We start from the raw sequence: 23,994 nt of genomic DNA, 5'->3' as shown, positions 1-23,994 counted from the left end.
GTGGAGCTCACTGCCCCGCTGGCCTGAGGCTCCCTTCCCCCCGTCACATGCCTCTTCACTCCCTCACCTGCCTCTGATTCCAGGCACATGGAGTTGTTTACTCTCCCGCTTAGATGCCCTAGACTTTCTTGCCTCTGAGCCTTTGCTTTCCTCTACCTCAATGCCCTTTCTCCAAACCCTACCTCTTCTTCAAGACCCGGGTGCCCTGCCTTCTCTTCCAGGAAGCCTCTCTGGATCACCCTAGCTAGTCTTCCCTTCTTCCTCCTGCACTTTTACCACCTTATGTCTTACAGCAGTTACTTCTGTACATGCGATTAGACCATAAGAGTTGTTCTTGGCATTTTCTTGAACCTCCTTCCCGCCCCTCATTCCCCATCAGCTGTGAGTATGTAAATGCTCTCATGGTATTTTTTAGCAGGAAGAATAAACAGAAGCTCTGTCCCTTAGACCGTCCCAGTCACCCTGGCCACGAGGACGCCCACGTTGCCTGGGGATTGGTCCTGCCACGGGGTCCCTGGGATTGGCTGTGGCTGACACTGCAGGCCTTGGGGGGTGGATGCTTCCTGGTTTCTGGGCGGAATTCCGGGATTGGCAGCCTCCCTGGCCCTGTCCCCTGCTGAGCCCGGTTTACCCCTGCCTGTCTCCGCACAGCTCGAGGACCTGTACCTGATTGCCATCTGCCATCGCCGGGACATCAAGTCGCTTCGGGACCTCACCCCAGAGCACCTGCCACTGCTCAGGAACATCCTCCAGGAGGGGCAGGTGAGCTGCCGGGGCCGAATCCGTGCCGGAGCCCAGGGGAGTTACACTGCAGTTCCATTGCGTTCCTGGACGCCTCTCTTCACCCCTCCCAGAAGTCCGTCTCGCGAAAAGGGCTCCTCTCTGAATGCCCGTGCAGGGGCCCATGAAGGCTCTTAGGGGGCCTCACGAGGCCCCCGTTCCTGGTCCTGCCCTGCCCTCAAGCTCTACTCTTAGCCCCCTTGCCTCGCCCCACACGGGCTTCCTCAGCTTGGGGTCCCGCTTTTGCTCCCTGCCTTTGTCCTGCAGGCCACGTCTGGGATGCCCTCCCATCCCAGGGTCACCCGCCCCGCTCACGACAGCCACATCATGCCAGACGTGTTTCTCGGGTAGATGGTGCACGACCTGACGTGTGTCTGTGCCCCCTCATCTACCCTGAGGGAAGAGACTGAATCCTCTAGCACCTGGCATTCTCCCAGATTCTTTCTCTCTGGGAGATTTGCTGAATCGAATGAAATTACAGGGTTGCTAAAAGGAGCCCTGGGGGCGAGGGGAGATGGGGGAAGTGAGTCTCAAGTCTTGGATCCTGGTCCTGGTTCTGACACTTTGACCTTAGCCCACTGGATGACCTCAGGCAGGTCACTTCACCTCTCTGGGCCTCGGTGTCTGGAGGGGGTCCTTCTTCCTTCTGATTCCATTATTCTGTGGGCTTGGTCTCAGCCTGAGACATTAGAAGATGTGGCCTCCATGCCAGGCCTGCTGTCACCAGGGTGCCCAGCGGGGGAGAGGCTCCCCCCCAGGTCAGATTCAACAAGAGCTGCTCTGAGGCTCTGCCGCAGACCTGAAGGAGGGGCTGTGCTTGGGGCCACTCTCCCTTCACCTGCGGCCCCTCCCTGTCCTGTGCCCACTGCCTTCTGCCCGCCTGCCTACGTCACCATCCCCCTGGCTGCCTTTCTCTTTTCCCAGTAACTCGTTTCTCTGCTGAAACAGCCTCTGGATGCAGAGCCCCTGGGAGATGCTGGGCCAGCACTTGCGCCTGCCCTGGCAGTTCCGGCAGCACCTCCCAGGCAGGCCAGCCCTCCAGGAAGCCCTTTGGGTGCCCTGGTCCTGGTGTCACCCTGCTGCCGAGATCCCTGGGGGAGCGCCAAATGCAGAATAGAATACAATTCCAGGGTGTATTCTGAGCACACTGAGGCCCTGTCTTTTTCTCTTCACCCCTGCTGCCTCAGGGATTTGCCTACAGTGGAAATTGAGTCTCCTCTTAATTCCGAGCCTTGGAGGTTCCTGAAGGGGGTGTGGTAGAAAAAGCCCTACCCCTGAGCAAGGTTGGGGCAGGCAAAGGGAGCCAGGGCCGAAGGTGATGCTTTCCTCTTCCACCAGGAGTCCTGCAAGAATTTGATGATCCTATTATGACTCCCTGGTCTGTCCAGGGCAGCCCTGCTTGCGTCCCCTCCCCTATCCTTTCTCTGCCACCAAGCCCTTAGCTCTGCCGCAGCCCAGCTCCACTCTGTTCTATGCTGAAAGGGAGAACAAGGCCTCTTCCCACCTACTTGATGATATGAGTCTGGTAAATCACCCAGGGCAGGGTAGTCCCCACAGTCTTGGAAACCTGGGCCTGTCCTTAGCACCGAGACTTCCTAGAGGCCCAGTGGCAACTGTGAGGAAGCAGGTGTTTTACCAGGTTGGAGCGGGGAAGCCTGATCGAGGCCACCGTCCCCATCCTTGGGAGAAAGAGCCTCCGCTTTGCTGCTGTCACCTGCACTTGCTGACTCCCAAGAATGGAAGACAGGGATCCGAAGCCAACAGCGGGCGGAGAGGCTGGTCGGGGCCGTGGGCAGGAGGGGGTTCTGGTGCCGGTGTGTGGGTAGCACGGTGACCCTCCCCGCCCCGCCCCTTTCTTGCCAGGAAGCCATCCTGCAGCGCTACCAGGTGGCGGGAGACCGCCTTCGCGTGTACCTGCACTACCTGCCCTCCTACTACCACCTGCACGTGCACTTCACCGCCCTGGGCTTCGAGGCCCCTGGTGCAGGCGTGGAGCGGGCCCACCTGCTGGCGGAGGTGATCGAGAACCTGGAGCAGGACCCCGAGCACTACGGCCGCCGCACCCTCACCTTTGCCCTCAGAGCTGATGACCCCCTCCTCGCGCTCTTGCAGGAGGCCCAGAGAAGCTGAGTTGGAGAAGAGCACTGATGTGTATGGGGGGGGTGGGCAGCCAGATTTTTAGCACCAAGTGAATTTTTTTTTTTTTAATATATTTTGTACTGGCTTCTTCCCAGCATGAGAATAAACTATCGGTCTCATTCGGTGTGGACACACGGTGTGGCCTGCTGGGGAAGCAGAGTGGGCAGAACCTAGGAAGAAGGTCTTAAGAAGGGGGTGAGGGTCTGGGGGGCAGCCCCAGCTGGCCCGGAGGGCTTGGGGCTTTCTCTAGGCCCCCGTGCACCCGTCCTGGCTGACTTCACATCCGGAATCCAACTGAGCCTCCCTGCTTTCACTCCTTCCTGTTCTGCCACCACAGGGCCCTCTGGCTTCTTCCCACTTACTGTATCTTCCTAATGGTTCTCTAGGTCCACCTGTCTGGGAGTTCCCCCAAAAAACCAAGTACAAAAACTTTCTGGAAGTAATCTATAGAGTCTTTTTGACAGTACTTCCTCTTTCTCTCCCCAGCATTGAGGTCACACTTCCCATGTGTGAGCCAATCCTGTTGATAAACTCTTGTTGACAAGGATGGAGCATGGCTGCTCCTGGAAGTGGGAGGGCCTTAATAAGAATCAGATGATGCAAGCCCAAGAAGCCTGCCTTTGCCTCGGCTACTTGGTCAGTGAGTCCGTGGCCTTGAGTTTGTTATCTGGGCAGGAAGATAAAACAACTCTCAGGGAGCAGCCAGAAGATCAAATACAAACAGTGTCTCAACAAGGCAAAGTGACATGGTTGCAGTGGAGTCTGAAAGCCCTGAGGGCCTTGGGTGCAAGGTATGACCAGCATCATAGGTCCCTGTCCATAGACTCGCGAGGCCAGGAAGGGACTTCAAAGTGTCCAAGGCTATGGCCTGTAGGAAGCCATCCAGGGCTTATCTGGGAAGGTGACATCTACCACTGCTCCAGCAGAACAGGGACACAGGTGCAGACGTTGACAGCATGCAGTTAAACATGAGGCCCTCTTTCCAGCCCAGGGGACAGATGTATCACGCTGCTGGAGAGGGGCTGGCGTTTGCTCCTTAGTCAGCATGGGGCTGCGGGTTACTGGGTCTTGTTTCCTCAGGACACACTCTCAGGGGAGACAGGATGTGTGTCCCGCAAAGTGAAAGGAGGAGGAAAGCTGAGGCAGACGACGGAGTGGCTCTTACTCTGCGTCCCCTGGACTGAGAGGCAGGAGACTGGAGTCAGAGCCGAGCTCCATTCATTTGTTCTCGCATGTTTATTAAACACATACTACAGGCCAAGCACTGCCCTAGATAGTGGTAAATGGTCTCTTCCCAGCGTCAACCCGAGGCGTCCTGAGCCTGTTTCTTTGTCGAGGGGAACGGGGATGCGGACCCACTACGGAGTGACGTGCTGGGTGATCATAAGCCAACAGGGCAGAGTGACGTGGTTGTGGTGGCGTCCAGAGCTTTGACTCGCTGACGGACTCTTGAGCCAGACAGTGTCCTAAGTGCTGGGAATGCAGAGGTGACTGAAAAGAAGCTCCCAGCCTCCGGGCTAGTGGGCGGACAGACGGTCCTCAGCCCGAGGGATGTAGAGTGAGAACCACCCCGTCCTCTGCCTTGGCTTTCCTCCTGCCTTCCCTCAGCAGACCCCAGCATCCCGCCGGCCCGGAGACAGCGTCCTGAGCAAGACGGGCAGCGCCAGCCCTCTCTGGCAGCGTGGACGTCTGTCCTGTGTGTTCAGCCGCGTGCCCTCGGTGTGCGCGCCTGTGTCGCTGCTCTCCTGGAGGTAGATGTCACCTTCCCAGATGAGTCCTGGAGGGCTCCCCGCCGGCCACCAGGCCCCAGTTCTTGGCCGACTTTCTTCCCGGTGTGGTTGGGGAGGGAGGGGAGCAACTGGAGACAGGACTGCTGTTCCTCGGCTCCTCTCAGTTTGCCCAAAAGTTTCCTCATAGAGCAGAATTGCTGAGTGTTCTGTATTTGTCAGCGTTCCTTCATGACCCTGAGAAAAATAGCATTTCAGGAGGAGTTGGACAGTTAGCTCCACAGTGCCTGATTCTGTTGGATACAGATCCCCAAATGGAGAAACAACTCAAGAAACAATTACGGGGGCTTCCCTGGTGGCACAGTGGTTGAGAGTCTGCCTGCCAATGCAGCGGACACGGGTTCGAGCCCTGGTCCAGGAAGATCCCACATGCCACGGAGCAGCTGGGCCCGTGAGCCACAATTACTGAGCCTGCGCATCTGGAGCCCGTGAGCCGCAACTACTGAGCCTGCGCGTCTGGAGCCTGTGCTCCGCAACAAGAGAGGCCGTGATAGTGAGAGGCCCGCGCACCGCGATGAAGAGTGGCCCCCGCTCACCGCAACTGGAGAAAGCCCTCGCACAGAAATGAAGACCCAACACAGCCAAAGATAAATTAATTAATTAATTATTAAAAAAATATTACGTACAAAGTAATATTTGAAAATGTTTCTCTTGTAATACTTCTCTTCCAAAATAGTTTAATATATCTATTTTATTTCTGAATAGGCTGACGTGGGTCTGCTAACTCTGCCTTCTCAGAAAGGACTAAATCTTTATTCCAGGCCTGTACATTGAACCCTAAAATGTCCTTTCTTTTGTAAGAAGATGGTGATAATTAATAGTAGTTGTTTTTTAAAAATCCTCACTTAGCAAAATAAATGTTGGCAGCCCTGTGTTTGCTCCATATTCTTACTGAAATTACACTGGATTCTGAAGTCTCTATAAACTTGAAGTTACCAAGTTTTAACCACTGTTAAAAAATAAGCACGGACTACAGTGTTTCCGTTCAATCAACAAGGTTTTGAATATCTACCCTACTTTTTGTTTTTAGACAAGAATATGGAGCTAGAGCTCTCGTGGAGCTTACAAGGTAGTGAGACACAGAGACATAATTACAAAGTAATTCCATGGACATGAGTACTTTGAGAAGACCCAGAGGGGACTGTGGCAGCTTATGCCGAGAGAAGCCAGACTTCTGGGCTGAAGCTTGAGAGCCAAGTGGCCAGCACAAGCCAAGGCCAGCAGTCAGGGAGACAGTGGCTCAGCACGGCCGGGACCTAGAACTTAGCTTCTAGCATGGGGCACACACGTCCAAGAGTACCCTGACCAGTTTTTCCTTCAGGATCAGGAGGAAGAAATTAAAGTCAAGGCTAAGGGGAAATTTCTTTTTTTTTTTAATGAAGTTTTTTTTTTTTTAATTTTATATTTATTTATTTATTTATTAGTTTTGGCTGTGTTGGGTCTTCGTTGCTGTGTGTGGGCTTTCTCTAGTTACAGCGAGCGGGGGCTACTCTTCGTTGCGGTGCGCGGGCTTCTCACTGTGGTGGCTTCTCTTGTTGCAGAGCACGGGCTCTAGAGCGCACGGGCTTCAGTAGATGCGGCGCGTGGGCTCAGTAGTTGTGGCTTGTGGGCTCTAGAGCGCAGGCTCAGTAGTTGTGGTGCATGGGCTTAGTTGCTCCGCGGCATGTGGGATCTTCCCGGACCAGAGCTTGAACCCGTGTCTTCTGCATTGGCAGGCGGATTCTTAACCACTACGCCACCAGGGAAGCCCAGGGGGAAATTTCTTAATGTTCTGTACCACCTCCTTTTGAGAGCCAGCGTGGTCTGGTGATTCTGGCATAGAACCTGCACCAGAACCAGATATGATCTCGGGCAAGTTACATAACTGTTCGTAAACTAGGAGTGATAGCAGTGCCTACCCCGAGGGGCTTTGTGAGGATTAAATAAGAGGATTTTGTGGACATGGTAAGACCTATAAATGTTAGCTGCCATTTTCCTACCGCGAGAAGGGCCTAAAGGACACAGCCAATATGTTGGGGTTAGATATTAAAAAGGACTTCCGGATTAGAAGGCAGTGAAATCCTCGATTATGCACTGAAGTCATGGTAACCAAGAGACTTGAAGGCAAAATGCAAGCCATAAACTCTCTGTGGTTAATTGATCGTGGCCCCAAAAGAGACAAGGGCTGTGTGCAATGACTTCTCAAAGATCCCGTCCAGCCGACAGGTTCCTGGAATGCGTTTCAGCCTTCGCCTTACGGCAGGTTTCTGAGACTACAATAGTGATGTGTCCGCTGCTATTGAGAACCCTGGTGACAGCTCAGCTCCAGCGTCCAGCCATATAAACCTGATAAAAATAGGAGCTGAAACACCATCCCGGAGTTGCTATTTTTAAAAGCGTCTGAGATGCTGGATTGGGTTTATTTCTTCCTCAAATGGCATCTTGCTGTTCCCTCCTCCCGGTGGGCAGGATGCTAGCGTGGCACATGTGAAGGACAGGAGCCAAAAGCCTGTGAGACACACGTGTCAAGGGCTCCACGCCTCCTACCCACACCCCTGCCTGGCCGGGAGGAGCCACAAGTCCAGGGCCTCCCAGCTCCAGATGCACCTGCCCCTCCCACACCCTTTGCGCCTCTGTCTCCTCCCTCTACTCCCTAGAGAGAGAGAGAGAGAGAGAGGCGCCCTGGTCCCCCCAGCAGAGTGGTGTCCGCCACCTCCTCCACAGCAGAGACAGAACCAGAGAGGTAAAGGGGGGCGGCTGAGGAGGTGGGAATGGAGGCAGCATGGCTTGGAAGGGGACCAGGACCCAGACCACTGACCCTCAGGGTGTCTTGACGCGCCTTTGGCACAGCTGGTCTCAGACAGGAACAGTTTCAGGAGCCGAAGCCCCGCTTGTCCCACCACACTGCCTCTTGCTAAGCAAATCCCAGTGCCTTGTAGATGGGCAGGCGGGGCAGTGGAGCTGGGAGGGGCTCCAGGTGAAAAGTACCAGAATCGCTTTCCTCCTGCCCCACAGATGATGTGGGTTCTAGGCAGCCAGCTGAGCATCTGGTTGTGCCATTAAGAAACTGGAGGGAAAAGATTCTGAGTAAGCACATTGTGGCCTAAGGGGAGGAGTCAGGATCTCAGTTAGCTTCTGGGCACCCAGTAACCAGGTCTGGGATAAGCTGGGGGAGGGGGAAGGGAGGAGATCTGAATACAGCTTACTGGTTCCGTGTGCATAATAAAAGTGCGTACTTATACAGCACCTTATACTCCCAGAGCAAATGTGTATCCATTTGAACTTACATCCCTTTGAATAAGCACAGTTATTTCCATTTTTTTCTAGTAAGAAAATTAAAGCTATTTATTGACCGAGGCAGAGTTGGAAATCAGGTCTCCAGGAGCAAAAGTTGGGCCTTCAGTTCTGTTTTCTGACAGAGTGAAGTTTACATGGCTCATAACAAGAACTGCCAACTGTGTTTAGATCTAGTTCATTAAAGAGTTTGCAAAGTTTGGAAGCTGGGCTGATTCTCAGTTCAGCTCTGCCAGACTCACCTAGTCGCTTTGGGTGATTGCTTACTCTGGGCCAGTTTTCCCACCCACGCACCAGGAAGGCTATTCTGTCTTCCTCTAACCTTGACCCAGGCAGAGACTTTAGTCACTGTGCCAGACCTGGAGCTGATACACAATACATTGACCTGGAGCTGATACAAAAACATTTGTTGGATGAATGCTTGATTGACAAAGCCAAAGGCACTATTCAAGCATAATTTAGACACTGGGGAAACGTAGGAAAAACCTCTGCCCACGCAAGGTGGGATTTAGGATGGAGAGTCACCTGTGGAAGCACTTGAAGCCCTCTATCTTCACCCTGCCTTCTCCACTTTGCTTACGCAGGGTAGAGCTTCCTCTGTTATATGTTCTTAGCAGATAAACCCTCCAGTTTCAGCTGAAGTGAGCCTTGAGCTGGCATTTCCGTGAACCCTCTTTGTCAGTTACGCACACCTTACACTTGGTCACATCCTGTCCTAACTTATTTTTTAACAACTTTATCGAAGTATAATTGCTTTACAATGGTGTGTTAGTTTCTGCTTTATAACAAAGTGAATCAGTTACACATATACATATGTCCCCATACCTCTTCCCTCTTGTATCTCCCTCCCTCCCACCCTCCCTATCCCACCCCTCTAGGTGGTCACAAAGCACCGAGCTGATCTCCCTGTGCTATGCGGCTGCTTCCCACTAGCTATCTATTTGACGTTTGGTAGTGTATATATGTCCATGCCACTCTCTCACTTTGTCCCAGCTTACCCTTCCCCCTCCCCGTATCCTCAAGTCCATTCTCTAGTAGGTCTGCATCTTTATTCCCGTCTTGCTGCTAGGTTCTTTATGACCATTTTTTTTTTCTTAGATTCCATATATATGTGTTAGCATACGGTATTTGTTTTTCTCTTTCTGACTTACTTCACTCTGTATGACAGTCTCTAGGTCCATCCACCTCACTACCAATAACTCAGTTTCGTTCCTTTTTATGGCTGAGTAATATTCCATTGTATATATGTGCCACATCTTCTTTATCCATTCATCTGTTGATGGACACTTCAGTTGCTTCCATGTCCTGGCTGTTGTAAATAGAGCTGCAATGAACATTTTGGTACATGACTCTTTTTGAATTATGGTTTTCTCAAGGTATATGCCCAGTAGTGGGATTGCTGGGTCGTATGGTAGCTCTATTTTTAGTTTTTTAAGGAACCTCCAAGCTGTTCTCCATAGTGGCTGTATCAATTTACATTCCCGCCAACAGTGCAAGAGGGTTCCCTTTTCTCCACACCCTCTCCAGCATTTATTGTTTGTAGTTTTTTTGAGGATGGCCATTCTGACCAGTGTGAGATGATATCTCATTGTAGTTTTGATTTGCATTTCTCTAATGATTAATGATGTTGAGCATTCTGTCATGTGTCTGTTGGCAATCTGTATATCTTCTTTGGAGAAATGTCTATTTAGGTCTTCTGCCCATTTTTGGATTGGGTTGTTTGTTTTTTTGATACTGAGCTGCATGAGCTGCTTGTAAATTTTGGAGATTAATCCTTTGTCAGTTGCTTCATTTGCAAATATTTTCTCCCATTCTGAGGGTTGTCTTTTTGTCTTGTTTATGGTTTCCTTTGCTGTGCAAAAGCTTTTATGTCCTAACTTATTTTTGAGTGGGAGTCCACAGTGAGCCTTCTTTCTAGTAAGCTTCCTGTGGGGTGGGGGGCGAGGGGGGTGTGTCTTACGTTTTTCCTTGGAGCCCTGGAGCCCCCAGCATCAGGCTGTTCACACTAAGCGCTCAGTAAATGCTGTGCACCTATGAAAGAGTGTCTCGGGGGATGGGGATTGTCCTGCCGGTGACTTTTGGACTATTCTTCGGCCTGAGTAGTTCCCAGGTTTGATTGGGGTGGGTGGGCCCCAGAAACCAAGGTAAGGCCTGATGGGGTTTCCCCTGGAGACAGTCTGCTTGGCGCCTTCAGTAAGGAACAGCAACTGAAGCTTTCTCAAGGCCAAAGATAGGGTGTGCAAAGAGGCTGCAGAAGGAGGAGTTTGGGGGTGGCAGGTGGAGACTAGGGCAGAGGGAGGGTCTAGGTCTCCGTCCAGGGCACCTGGCCACTGTGCATGGGGAGTGGAGGTGGCCCTCCCTCTTCTGTGCCTCGCTTTCCCGAGCGAGGGAAGGACACGGTTCATCGCGTGGGAGAGCGGAGAACCCTTTGTTGGGTCTCATTGTTTCCAGGAGGGTGTGCAGAGGCTGCGTTGGGCATATCCATCCTGGTCCCACTCACAGGCTGCGCCCGCCAGAACTCTACCCTCACCCCACCAGCCTCCTCTCCCGCCCCTCCGCGCCTGCCCGGTCGGTCGACCCCTCCGCGCCCCTCGCTCCTGGCCCGGCCGCCCGCCCTCTCCGCCGGCCTCCGCGGCTCCCGGACCATCGCGAGCCGCCGGCATCGGCCCCGCCCGCAAGCAGGATCTCCCGAGTCCTTCCTCCTCCTCCACCCCGCCCTTCCTCCTCCTGCCCGCCGGCTCCCCAGTCGGCTGCCCGGCCGTGTGCGCAAGCGTGTCCGGCCCCTTCCCCGCCCCCCGCCTGGGCCCGGGCCCCCGCCTCCCAGCAGGCGGACTTACCCGCTCGCAGGCCGGCCCCGCGCCCGGGACAGGGACCGGGCCGAGCGGAGCCGCCGCGCCAGTGCCGCGCCTCCAGCCCGTGCGCCTAGCGGATCGGAGCTGCGCGCGGAACTGTCCTGCCTCGCCCCGCGCCACCCGCGAGGGTGAGTACGCGGCGGCCGGTCCCCGTGGGGCCCGCGAGGGAGGGTGGGGAGCGCCTCCGGGTCCCGGCTGCCCGGTTGCCCGGTTCCCCGCCCGGCGCCGCGGCCGGGGAGGTGGCCGGGCACGTGGGCGCCGCGCGGGGCCGGGTGGGGAGGCCACAGCCCTGGGATCCCTTGCCTTGGACCAGTTTTTCTCGGGAAGCCGATTCTTTCTGCTCCCTGGGAGTGAGCAAACGGGACGGTCTTCTTCTCTAGAAAGTTTCTAGCCCCCACCCCTGGGCATCCTCTGAGCCGACTTCTCCCCACAACTGCCCCACCGAGTCCAGGAGATCCTGGGCTGGCTTGCCTGCAAGTGGCAGGCTCTGCTGCGTCCGGCTGTGTGCAGGAGACCCAAGGTCGCCAAGCAGAGCCCAAAGGTGGGGCTCTAGCTGCAGGCTGGCTGTGCCCAAGACACCAGTCCACGTTGCGGGGCTCTTTGGGCCTAGGCCACTGGGCCACAGAGCTGGCTGGTGGGCAGTGGGAAGGGATGGGGTTGGGGTGAAGGTGGAGTCCAGCTGGGGGCAGAATCGCTGGGCTCAGCCGTCTGTGCTGGGTGCCCCCCCTGGGGCCCCTGCTGGCTGGGACCTCCCAGGCAGCCCAGAGCTGCCAACATGTCTGCCAGCACTGCCCCCTCCATTCCCAGTCCTGGGGGAGGCTCTTTCTGGGCATCGGAGGCCTGATCTACTGCTGCCCCTTCCTCCGTCTGTCCTGCAGACTGGGTCCTGAGTGCCGGGGTGGGAGGCTCCTGCCAGAGGACTGGGGCTACAGGCACCGTCCGGGTGCTCAGCTCTGCCCATGTGACCTCATGCCCACCCACAGGCTGGCACCCCCATGCGCTTCTCACAGAAGCCTGTGCTTTCCACCGCTGGGGGGAGGCACAGTGTGGAAGCCAAGTTCAGGCAGACTTATTCTTTGCGGAACCTTGGGAACGGGCCTGGTATACAGCTAGGGTGTCACCAGAGGCACAAACCAATACCGCTCTCTCCTGAGCTTTGCTGTGCTGCGGGGGGCAGGGAGGGGTGATCGTAAAGGCGCTGAGTACTGTGGAAGGTGTCTGCACAGAGGCGGAGGTATGTGAGTGTTTGCTATTAGCAGCGGTTCTCCCGCACCCTCCAAAGTTCTCCACACTCACCAAAGCTGCCCCATAATTCCAGAGAGGGTGCCTGGGAGGCGCCAGCTGTTTGGGGCCTAGAAATGAACTTCCGGGGCTTTTTCTCTCTGCCGGGAGCTCCTCTGTGAATAACCCCTGCCCGAGCCGAGGCACCCCAGGTCCCTCTAGCCTGTTCCTGGCTCTGCTCGTGTCTCCCCTGCACGTGCTCTTCGTGCCCCATCCCTCAGCATCCATGTGCTGGGCGGGAGATCTTCGTCTGTCCCCTGGGCCTGGGTCTCCCTCCCAGCAGCTGAGGGGGAGCCAGGAGTCGGGCGCTTCCCCCGAGAGTCCAGGTGGTCAGGGGTTAGGAGGGGAGCGTAGACAGAGGAGGAGTTAGGAGAGTAGCGTGGGAGCCTCTTGCTTGGACTGTGGGCCGAGAGGCATCTGTGGCTTGGGAGTGGACTGCTGTCATGGCCACAGGCCCCTTGCCCGTGAGTGGAGGCCCAGGCCAAGGAAGCGCTCGGCGTCTTCTGGGCCATCTTCCCTTCCCTCCCTCACCCCTTCCCTACCCAGAGCAGTGACTCAGTCCCCACTCCTCAGAAACAGACTTCCTCGGCCCCTCCACCCTGCCAGCCCTCTTAGATCCCTGGGATCCAGTTTTCTGGAGAGAACCGAGAATCTGCCCCTTTCAGAATTATATAACAAATCCTGGAAAGAAGCCCCCCTACCCTTCACCAGCTGGAGCAGAGAGGCCAGACCCCCCTTCCTGTGCCCCAGCTTAACCTGTGGCCATCTGTGGTTTACCCCTACTGGCCTGGCATCTGCCCTGCACTGGGTGCCCGCCCAGGCCCTACCTGGGTACATTCTCTGGGTGAATTCCTCCTCTCAGAGCGGCTCAAAGGTTTGTCCCCGCCGTCGTGGGGAAGGGGTCCCTCCACCTCAGAATGACACAAAGTGGTCCCAGCCCACGGTAGGGTGGGGACCTCCAGCCTCCTGAAAGGGACCCTTCAGATCAGTGTCCCAGAGGGTCCCAGAGCCTGAGAGCCAGACCTACAGATTGTGCCCAAGGCGTCCACCACAGCCCAGCTGAGTTCCCAGGCCCTGGGGGTTGGGCCGTCAGTGCTAAGGAGCAGGGCAGTCAGGCGGGGGGACACCCAGAAAACATGCAGGGCCTGCCCCTCCCTCCTGACTCCTCAGCTGCCCTGGGGTTGCACATTTCCCTGCAGAAACGAGCTGGCTTCTCATGCCTCTCGACCTCAGGTCCTCCTTCCTTCTCGACTCCTGTCCTTGACCTGAAACCTTTGGTTTCCTTGAGGAAATGACTAGGGCAGGCACGTTTGGGTGCCTGTAGTCATTAATTCCCCCTCTCGTTTGTCACGCCTTCCCAGAGGTGCTCAGCACTTCTACACGAGTGTTCTGAGTGCCCCTGGAGGGGCTGCTGGCCACCCCTGGGCTCACGTTCACTCCTGACCTGTATCACATTCCGTGTGTGTGTGTGTGTGTGTGTGTGTGTTTGTGTGTGTGTGAATGTGAGTGTGAGTGACGCCCTTTATTCTACGGATAGAGGAAGTGGTCAAATGCACTACAAGTGCGAGCAGCTGTATGCGATGTGTGGGCCCCAGCCAGGTGCCATGGGCCTCCGACTGGTGCCCCTGAGGCTGGCAGGGGGTGAACTCTGCCAGGGGGTGCGCTGGGTTGATCGCTCTTCAGCGTGAGGAAGGCCATCCCAAGCTGCAGGTTCTCCTTTAATCTTGGCCCCTTGCCTGGGACCGGGAGACCTCCAGCCAGATGACTGCCTTATCTCTGCCACCCCACACCCCGCAAAGCCATCCTTTAGAGAGATGATGTGAACGCTCTAGAATCTGAAGCCCTGGCTTCTGCCCTGAGCCCAGCAGGGAGGAGGGTGCTGCTGGGGCCGGGGGGTGGCCGGGGGGGTGTCCACCTGGGCCTCGAGGGTGAGGAAGGCCTGGCTGTAGGATGGTCCCTTCTTCCTGCCTGCAGCTTCACTTCAAAGCCCCAGTGTGTCAGGGGCCCCAGCATCTTGCTTTCCTGTGCGGGGTGGACCGTGGTTGCTAGAAAGGGGACACGGAGCAGTTTGCAGAGCGCCGGGCTCGCGCACTGTTGTGCTGCGTGGGTCCAAACCCTGCTCCAGGGTGCACGTTCCAGGGCCTGCGGTGATGCTCCCATGTCCATGGTCTGCCCTGTGTCCTCTGCCCGTGCAGCCTCTGCAAATACCTGTCCTTATAGTAAAAAGGGACTTAGCAAGTAACAAAACTAGTTATGATTTATCTATAGAGCACTTATTAAAAGCCTGACCCAATAAACCTAAAAAAAAAAAAAAAAAAGTGCTGCCCACTTACTTACATCACTTCACGCAAGCACGACCCTTTCATTAAGCCCATTTGTAAATGAAGCCATGGAGGCTCGGGAAGATTAAACCATTTGGCCAAGGTCACACGACTCCTAAGCAGCTGAGCTGGGACTCCTAGCTAGGCCTGTTTCCAAAACCTGCACTTTTCAGCCCAGTTCTCTACTGCTCCCCAAGCTCATCTTCTCCTGCCCTGTGATCCAGGAAGAGGGCGAGGCTCAGAGGTGTGAAAGGGTTTGCTCAAGGCCACCGGGTGTGGGTGACAAAGGAGGACACAGCCCTCCTGATTCGCAGCCCAGGGCTCTGTGCGGCCCTGAAGCCCACATCTGGCCCTGCCGGTCCTGGCTCCCCATCCCCTGCCTCTCTCAGCTGGGCAGGGCTGGGCTCTCCTTCCTCCCTCCCCACGGCGGCCCCTCCCAGCCCCTGCTGGCCCCCACCTCTCCCGCTTTCCCTCCGGTAATTGCTTCCATCTGGCCTGCCCAACGGCTCCTATTCCTTGGAAATGCGGCTCCCCGGCTGCCGCCCACAAGGCTGTAAGGCCTCATCCGGCAACCACGGCGACACGTGGGGAAGGGGAGGGGTCCTCCGCGGGTCTGAGCGCGGGGACCCGGCCAAGGTGGCTGCTCCTGGCAGCTGGCATCTGCAGATTCCTGCCAGGCCACAGTACTTTGCTCTGGGGCTCTCCTGGACCCTGGCCTGGCCTGGCTCAAGGCCAGAGAGGCTCCTCAAAGACCTGCTTCCCCTCTGCTCCTTAGAGGTCACTCAGGTCAGGAGGAGGGAGGCCTGGTTGGAAGGGATGGCAGGAGAGAAGTGGGGGCCAGCAGGGGCCCACCCTGGCAACCCACTGCTTGAAGGTCACGGGAGGGGAGCAAAGCAGGGGACGGGCGGTGGCAGAGACCAAGGGACCTGGGAACTCTGGGCAGGTGAGAAGGGAGATGGCTCATTTCCTTTGGTTCCGAGCAATTGACTCAGAACCAGCAGAACTCGAGATGAAGCTTCATATTTTGTCGTGATAAAAAGTAAAACTTGCCCATTTAGCGGTGTGTTCAGTGCTCTGTGGACTGCCTTGCCTAGGCTGGGCAGGGAGGGACCCAGGGCCCTCAGTGTGGCCATCTGGAGCTTTCAAGAGCAGCCCTCTGCCTGCGTAGGGGGCAAGTGCCCTGTGGCTGAAGATGTTCAGGCTTGGAGCCGTGACCTTGGCAGGGCCGGTCCAGAGGAGATGCAGGCACTAGAGGGGTGTGTTTGTGGTGTGAAAAGGGTTTGAAAACTTCCAAGGCATTTTCCTCCCTGACTTTTTAGGGTTTTCATGTAAGCTCCAGGAACCTGTCATCTCATTGCCATGTTCTTCATGCCTGGAATGATGTCTAACAAGTAATAAGTGCTCAGTAAATATTTGTTTGATGAACAAAGGGATGATATAGATCGGATGTGACATTGTCTTCACTGTGTCCCTGCTTTGCTTCCCCCTTTTCTTGGGGCGAAGGGCAAAGAATTTCCCCTTTGACAGCTGTGCTGTTTGGAGCCTGGCCTGGCAGCCTTTTCAGACACAGGAGAGGCAGGCAGGAGCCCTGGGGGTGGGCTGGGCAGGAGTCTGCCCACCAGGAGGGCATCCCCCCACTCCCCCGTGCCAGGGCCACCTGGTCACCTTCCTGCCGCCATCCCCTCCTCAGCCCTGCCTTTGGGTCCTTGCACAGACTGGTCCTAACCTCCCCTCCTGCCCAATGTCAGCTCTCCCCTTATCCGGGTCCACGGAAAGCGCCCCAGGGGTGGAACCCTCTGGGGTGTCATCTCAGGAGTGAGGGCTCAAGAGGCGGGTTCGCCCCCATTCTTGCTTCACCCCAAATGACTCCACTCTTATTCCTTCTACATATTGGGTTTCCACATAAAATCTCATTTGAAAGTGGGAGAGAGGGTGTCTCGGCTTAAAACCCTTTTTATTTGAAAACCTCCGTTGGGCGCCGGTCGGACTGTTGTACTTCTCCAGCCGTGTGTTCTCAGCTCCCCACCTCTGCTGCCACTGTCCCCTGACGGTGGCTTGGGCGCCGCTGGCGGTCCCCTTCCTAGATTGCATCCGACTCGAGCCTGTTCTGAGGCTCACCTGACGGCCCTGCACCCTTGTCACGTACCCCGCCCCCCCCCCCACAGGTCCCAGCCTGTGACATCAGGGGACCCGACCACCCGTGAGCTCAGACGGGTGGGGGAGGGCAGGACTGCACAGCCTTGGGCCCGACACGGAGCCTCGGTTTCTCCTCTTCTGAACCAGAGTGCGTTTCAGATAATGTCTCAGCACCTGGGGCCTGGCTCTGTAAGTGCTGGCTGGTGGGCTTTCTGTGGTTCAGGGTGCGGCCCAGAGACTGCAGAGTGCCTTCCTTCGGGGCCAGGAAGCCAGGCAGGTGGCCTTTGTCTTCTCTGTCTGCTCCCAGCTGTGTGACCTCAGGCAGGTCTGGGACTTTGGCTCTCCATCAGCCCATCCGATAACCGGGCTGATAGCGTCTGCCGAAGCGCAGCTCACAGGATGGATCTCGGAGCACAGATGATAGACACTGGCGAGCTGGGGAGGCCTCAGAGGTCCCGGCTGATGTTAGACTGTCGGGCAGGACCCGTGACCGTCTGACTCCCCATCGTGTCCCCAGCACCCGGCACCGCACTGGCACATAGTAGCCTCTCGGTAACTCTTTCTTTTTGCAAAGGTGGGAGCTGAGACTCAGAAAAGTAACTTACTGTTCAAGGTGTCAGAGCGACTTTTCCCCCAGGCAGGGGCCGCCTCTCCTGAGCTCCATCCCACCCCTGTCTCTCCTTCCTCCAAGGTCCTGGTTTGTCCTCTGGTTCCGAGGAGCCAGGATTGTTGAGGCTGAAGTCCCTGGGGCGTGGCTGACGGTGGCACGGGGCGGGCTGGGGCCGGTGCTCCGGAAACGCCCCCTCCCTGTGCTGCTTCTCCTGGACCGGCCTGGCTGGCTGAGAGGGTGTGGATGCACCCTTGCAGGAGGTGTGGGCCCTTCTCTCCACACCGCCCCTGCTCCTCTTGTCCCCTCTTTGGTCCTTTTCCTCTTTCTCCTCTTTTTCCGACCCCCCTGCCTTCCCTCCCTTCTCCTTCAGATTTCTCCCAGCTCCTCTCCCAGCCATCCCTCTTCCTTTGTGTCTGCCTCCTCTTCTTTCCTTTGCCCCTCTGCCCCCGCCCCACCCAGGCCTCAGCCTCCTCGCTGTCCTGCCTGATGTGGCAGCTGGACTTCGGGTGGGTGCCCTGCAGCCGTGGAGGTTCAGGAGCGCCTCCTCTTGTTGGCAGCCCCAGCATCTTCGAGCGCGACGCTCGTCCAGCAGTTGGGTTGGGTGAAGGGACAGGGCCTGCCCCAGGTGCGGATGCTCTGATCTTAAGCTCAGCTTCCTGGCCCCTCACCTCCCTTCTTGGACATCTGCCTGGGTGGGAAGGCAGGATCTCATGCCGGAGACAGAGGGCCTCCAAAGAGGAGCTGGCTGGTGGAGCTTCTCTGGCCTCTGACCTCTGCCCTCTGCCCTCCACCCTCCTCTCTCCAGAGGTACCTGCTGGGATGGAGGAGGCTGATGAGAGCAGGGAGGAGATTTCTGCTCAGATGCCTTCCAGGTGAGCACACACAGCGTGTGTGTGTGTGTGTGTGTGTGAGTGTGTGTGTGTGTGTGTGCGCGCGCACGTGTGTGTGTGTGCGCGCGCACGTGTGTGTGCGTGCGCGCACGGAAGAGTATGTACATGGGTTGTGTGGCAGAGAGAACACGGGCCTGCATCCACGTGTGGACAAGAATGGGGTCCACTGGTGTGGGTCTGGGCCCCCCTCCAGGCCTTCACTGTGCAGCCCTGCTCGTAGCCCCGAGCTGTCCTCTCCGGACTTTGGGGCCCTGGCTCTGCACTGAGGCTTTCCTCTGTCTTGAGGGCCAGCTGCTGCCCTGTTGTGGTCCCACGCGGTGGTGACTGATCCCGGGCCACCCATTCAGCTGCCTGGGGGCTCTGGGGCCAGCGTGTTTTGCCCCCCACCTCCCCAAATGGAGGCGTCGGGGGGCTTCCTGCCCGGTGCCTCACCCCTGCCAAGGCGGAGGGAATGGGGAACAGCTGCGCTGGCCGATCCCGGCTCCGTATGGATTTGGTTTGACAACAAAGCTCCCTCTGTGTGTTCTCAGGCCCCTTACATAACCGGGGCGGGGGAGGCAGGCAGGAGGAGTTGGAGATGGGGACAAGGAGACACCAGGATGGGGCGGCTGGAAAGGGGACGGGGGCGGGGAGGAGCGGGGAGGGGAGTGAGAGAGAGACCGACCACTGAGAAGGAGGGAGGCTGGGCAGAGGGAGGAGGAAGAGCCTTTGGCTTGACCCCGCGCTCCTACTTCCTGCCTCCCAGGGCGGGAAGAAGCCGTGCTTCCAGGTCCTCTGGCCTTGTCCTGTGGGTGCCTTGTCTTCCTTTCTGGAGCCCCGCCTGTCAGCCCTGGACCTGCAGAGGGGCTGCTGGGCCTGAGAGGCCTGCTCACCCCGCCCTGTGACCGAGCACATTCCCTAAAGATGGGAATCGGTCTCCCTGGTGCCTTGGGCTTCTCGTCCCTCCTGCTAGCTCCGGACCTGGGCCGGGAGCCCCTCCAGCTACTCTCTTGATGGTGCTGCTGAGGGACGCTGACCCTTGTCGGGTGGCCCCAGGCCTCCCAGCTCCTCACGCAGCCCCCCATCTGGGGCCTCCCCAGCTCCGGCCCCCCGGCCACTTCGGGGGCCCTGTGGCCCTGTCCCCTGCACACCACCTCCCTCAATGATCAGACACTCTCTTCTCACTCTCACTCTCCCCGCAGCTGTCCAAATAGAGTGAGAAGAAAATGTTCTCTTTCCGGAACAGCGGGACTGACAGGCCGGGAAGGCCAGGTGAGCTGGCCAGGCTTGGGTGTGTTGCTGGGGGCGGGAGGGGCCCTGTCCCAGGACCCTGATCCTGACAGCTTCTAGGCAGGAGGAAGGGCTCGCGGAAGAGGCCAAGAGGATGGGTGGGGGCGCCTCTCGGGCCTCCCACCTTCAGACGGGGCCAGGGCCCCGCGGTGGCTCAGTCGCCTAGGCCTTCTCAGGGTCTCCTCTGTGCCTCAGTTTCTCTGAGTCTGCTTCTGGCACCAGGCTTCCTCAGAAGGAGCCCTGGACGTGGTCTGACCCTGAGGGTGGTACTCATGCGCGGGCCGCAGGGGGCTGACAGCTCCTGCCCTTGCAGCCTGAGAACCAGGACGGCTCCCACAAGGGCAGAGAGGAGGAGCTGCTGGCAAAGCCCCGGGGTTTTCCTGGGCATGAGTGGCAGAGAGCCCAGGGTTCTGGCTCGTGGCTTGACCCCCGGCACCACCCTCCGTGAGATTTAGGGTGCCCGCCCAGGGGCACCCTCTAGGACCCTGGGCCAGCAGCTCTGGGGAGAGGCGGCGTGGGCACGGCCCAAACCTGCCGAGCAAGCCGGAGACTCTGGAATCCTCAGTCCCCAGGCCCTGACTGCCCCAGGCCTGCCCTCCTCCGCCTCCCCCAGGACTGGGTGCCTGGATGAGTCTGGAATTGCTAATGCCTCAGGGCTTGAGCCCAAAAGGGCTTGAACGGGGTGGGATGTGGGCGGGCGGGGGAAGGCCTAGGGGTTTCCTGGATTTGTTAGCGGGAAGGTCAAGATCAGGTGCAGGTGCAGAGAGGCTGGGACAGGCCAGGAGGATGGTGAGTGAACGCTGCTGCTGGGGGGTGTGCCCTGCCCCGGGGCAGCGGCCTCTGCCCCGTGCCTGACATTGGCCACAGGCTGCCCCAGGACCCTCCCCTGGCCCCGGGGACACGCTTACAAGGCCGAATGTCCTCCCCCTCTGCTTTCCTGCCGCCCCCTGCTCCACAACCCGCCTTCCCGGGTACCTCTGAGCACAGCTGGGGTGGGGCTCCCTTCCTGGTAACTGGGCGTGGCCGCGCCGAGCCAGGAGCCCAGGGCTCCCCTTTACTCAACTTTTGGAGACGAAGAGATCCCCGGAGGGCTGGCTCAGCCACTCCTGGCTCCACCCGAATCTCAGGCTCCCTGGCGGACAGCCCAAGGGACCTACAACCCGACAAACAAACTCCGCTGGAGCCGGAGCTGAAGTTGAAGGAACCCGGTGGGCAGTGCCCTTCTCGAAAGATGGGGGAAGACAGTGCCCTGGCAGAGGAGGCCCAGCAGGCCCCAGAAGCTGTACGTTGTGGCGGGAAGTGGGGCCAGCAGGGAGGAGGAGGAAGGAGGAGAGAGAGAGAGAGAGAGAGAGAGGGGGAGAGTGTGTGTATGTGTGCGTGTGCATGTGTGTGTGAGTGTGTGTGTAGGGGCCATGTTTATCCTGGGGTGTGCTCCTGTGTTTGAACAGGGGTTCATGTGTTTGTGCTCAGAGGTGTGTTTGTAGGTCTTCAACACGGAGGGTCTCAGTGGACCAGAGCGGAGTTGGCCTGGGAAGGGGCTCAGAATGTCTTCTGGGTGCCTCCCGGCTCTGGGGTGTGGATGGCGCCGTGCGTGCTCAGATCTGCCTCCCTGTTTCCCCACAGGGGCTGCGTGAGCCCCTGGCGGGGGAGGCTCTGGGTCATCCCTGATGACCTGGCAGCCCTCCTGCCAGCAGTCCCACCTGCTGTGCCCCAGCCCTGCCCCAGAGGGACCACTGGTCAGACTGGAGGGTCTGCACCTTCCCCAGCAACACCTAGAATGCTAGCCGCCCCTCCCCTTCCCTCATTGGTAACCTTTACCTCCAGGAGAGTTGTATAAACAGCTGGTTTGTGGAAACATCTTACTGATGTGAAACGATCTCAAAAGGGTCTCTCTTATCGGCTTCGCTGTTCCCAGGGGACAGGCTGATGCAGGAAATGGAGGTCTTGTTTTCATTCTCCGCAGTTTCATTTCTCCTCCAGAGACCCCACCCCGGAGGCCGTGTTGCCCCGCCGCACACCAGCATGCATAGCCCTCCCTTTTTGCCCTAATCCCACCCTCAGCCACTCTGACCCTGGTGGGCTCCTGATAGGAATTCAGGCGTGGACTGAACTTGGCCCTGTACCGTCCCTGCTGGGGGACTTTGGGAGCACCAGCTCTGGAGAGGGGATAGCACTCTGCAAATGAGGCACTGCTCGAGCGGAGCGGGTGCTGCCCCTGGAGCTGCCGGGGCAGGGGGCAGCTTGGCGCTGGCTGGAGGTCGGTGGCCACGCCCCGTGGGACTGGGCACTTTCTCTAGGAGGGGCTGTACCCAGAAAGGGAGAGCGGCTTGGCCACTGAGGACTCCAACGCCCCCTGAGCCTGGCCTGTACGTGAGATCCATGTTCAGTGCAGGCAGAGTCTGGGTGGCAGTCCTCCCCGGTCCCCGGGCAGCTGCGTGTGTGCCATGAGTGCAGTGGACCCAGCGGCTGGGAGGAGAGGTGAGTGCAGTCGTGGTTGTGGTGTCAGGTGGGAGCTCTGGACCGCTCCCCGTGCTGGGCTGGGGCAGACCTGGAGCGGAGAGGGGCTGCCACGCACTGTGGGAGGCCCAGACCAGGAGTCACCTTCAGCTTCCAGGGGCCCAGTGCTTGCTCTGGGCTCAGCCGGTACTAAGGCTGCGGGCTTTCAATCCTGGAATATGTTTTGAGGCTCCCACACCTCCCAGAACTTGTTCTTGCTACTCCCATTTCACAGATGGGAAATCTGAGGCCCAAGAGATGTAGGAGCTTTTCTAGATCCACCCCAGACAGCTCCCCCCAGTTCATGGGTGCCAGAGAGTGTAGGGCTTCTGAGCAGTTCAGACTGCTTGAATTCTTTATTTCTGGAGACCCCGGGACCCTTAATGTATCTCTCTGTGCCTGTTTCCTCATCTGTAAATGAGAATGAAAGAGGACTACCCCACAGAGTGTTTTAAAAATTAAATGAGGTTATGCACAAGAGCTGCCGAACAGCCCCAGGGATCTTTAAAAAATGAATCCAGAGCGTCACTCCTCTGTTCATACCCTCCAGTGACTTCTCATGGAACCCTGAGTAACATCCAGGCTCCAGGGTGGCCTGTGACGTCCTGTACCACCCGACCAGCGGGTCTCCCTGGCACCGCCACTGGCCCTTCCTCACTGTCTCCGGTCACTTTGGACTTGTTTCTGTTACTTACACCCCACAGGCCCCAGGGTCTTTGCTCTTCTCTTGGGCTGGAACCTCTGCTTCCCCTCCCCCACCCCCCTTTCCATGACCGCCTCTCACTTAGGTCTGAGGTCAAGAGGCAGCCCCTCAGGGACCTGCCAACGCTCCATCCCAAGGTGCTGCCCCATCTCCCTCTGCTCCAATACCCTGTTCTGATGGCCTCACCGTGTGTTTCTTCTTCTTCTTTTTTTTAATAAATTTACTTATTTTATTTATTTTTGGCTGCGTTGGGTCTTCATTGCTGTGCGCGGGCTTTCTCTAGTTGCGGCAAGCAGGGGCTACTCTTCGTTGCAGTGCGCGGGCTTCTCACCGTGGTGGCTTTTCTTGTTGCGGAGCACGGACTCTAGGCGTGCGGGCTTCAGTAGTTGTGGCACGCGGGCTCAGTAGTTGTGGCTCGCAGGCTCTAGAGCGCAGGCTCAGTAGTTGTGGCACGTGAGCTTAGTTGCTCCGCAGCATGTGGGATCTTCCCGGACCAGGGCTCGAACCCACGTCCCCTGCATTGGCGGGCGGATTCTTAACCACTATGCCACCAGGGAAGCCCTCACCGTGTGTTTCATGGCACCTTTTCGTATTCATCTATGTGGTTGTCAGGTGTCTCCCCCTGCCCCTCCCGCCCGCTCCCCAGGTGTACATTCCAGGAGCACAGGCCTGTTACCTTGTTTCCTGCTGTAGTTCAGTGCCTGAGGCCGTGCCTTGGGTGCACTAGGCCCGCAGTCCCTGTCAGCTCCTGTTTCTTCTGGACTGCCCAGCCTCACTGTGTCCCTGGAGGCCTCAGGACCCCAAACCTGCCCTGGGACAGGGCTGTTCTTGCAGACAAGCCCTTCTGAGGAGCAGGCAGGCGGGGCAGGGGGGTGTCCCCTTGGCTCTCCTTCCCCCATGCAGGATTCGTCTCAGGGTGACCTCACTTAGAACATCACCCAGCTGCCCAAGGTTTATGAAGTGGGTACCAATGGGCCAAAGGTGGCAGGACTCTTTCCCTAGAAACCACTTCTACTGGTAAAACAGGGTGTCTCTGTGAGTTCAGAGGAAATGACACATGGAAAGATAAATACCGATGGGATGACTGTACCAACTTTCCCATGGCTACCCCCAGCCCCTGGTCTGGGTACCCCCAGATCTTTTCACTGGGCTCTTTATAACCTGGCAAGGATTCTGGAGAAGGGTTAAATTGCTCTGCTGTAAATTATGTTGCTGCTAGCCTGTACAGAGCCTTTACAGAAAGCAGAATGAATGACCCCAGCGATTGGACACAGCCCTGCACCAGGGCGATGGTTTGACAAGCCAAGGGAGGGCTGGATTTCAGCCCTCACTCCCTACCCAGGCCTGGCCACGCACACCCAGTCTGCATAGCTGTGCCTGGTGGCCCTGCCCCTGCTGTTCCCTGTCTGCGGAGTGGGACATAAGGAGAGATAAGAAGGGCCTGTGTCAGTTGGATC

At 57.6% G+C, this 23,994-nt stretch overlaps 2 protein-coding genes across 17 annotated transcripts in view; both read left to right on the top strand.

The window, feature by feature from the left end:
* The window catches only part of DCPS (decapping enzyme, scavenger), a 35,845-nt gene extending 32,796 nt beyond the window's left edge, over positions 1-3,049 (top strand). For both annotated transcript variants that reach the window (XM_082477292.1, XM_082477291.1), the window contains 2 exons: positions 652-762; positions 2,644-3,049. In XM_082477292.1, coding sequence (XP_082333418.1) covers positions 652-762; positions 2,644-2,910 — 378 coding nt within the window. In that variant the 3' untranslated portion in view covers positions 2,911-3,049. The remainder of the gene's footprint in view (positions 1-651; positions 763-2,643) is intronic.
* A 4,222-nt stretch (positions 3,050-7,271) lies between these two features.
* The window catches only part of ST3GAL4 (ST3 beta-galactoside alpha-2,3-sialyltransferase 4), a 36,544-nt gene continuing 19,821 nt past the window's right edge, over positions 7,272-23,994 (top strand). For 4 of the 15 annotated variants that reach the window (XM_082476270.1, XM_082476269.1, XM_082476268.1 and 1 more), the window contains exons 1-2: positions 10,301-10,959; positions 19,251-19,320. In XM_082476270.1, the coding sequence (XP_082332396.1) occupies positions 10,316-10,959; positions 19,251-19,320 (714 nt within the window). In that variant the 5' untranslated portion in view covers positions 10,301-10,315. The other 11 variants (XM_082476266.1, XM_082476263.1, XM_082476271.1 and 8 more) reach the window with 10 other exon arrangements.

This window comes from Balaenoptera physalus (genome assembly GCF_965194825.1).
Source record: "Balaenoptera physalus genome assembly, chromosome: 10".
Taxonomy (NCBI): domain Eukaryota; kingdom Metazoa; phylum Chordata; class Mammalia; order Artiodactyla; family Balaenopteridae; genus Balaenoptera; species Balaenoptera physalus.
This window is presented reverse-complemented; position numbering and strand designations above follow the sequence as displayed.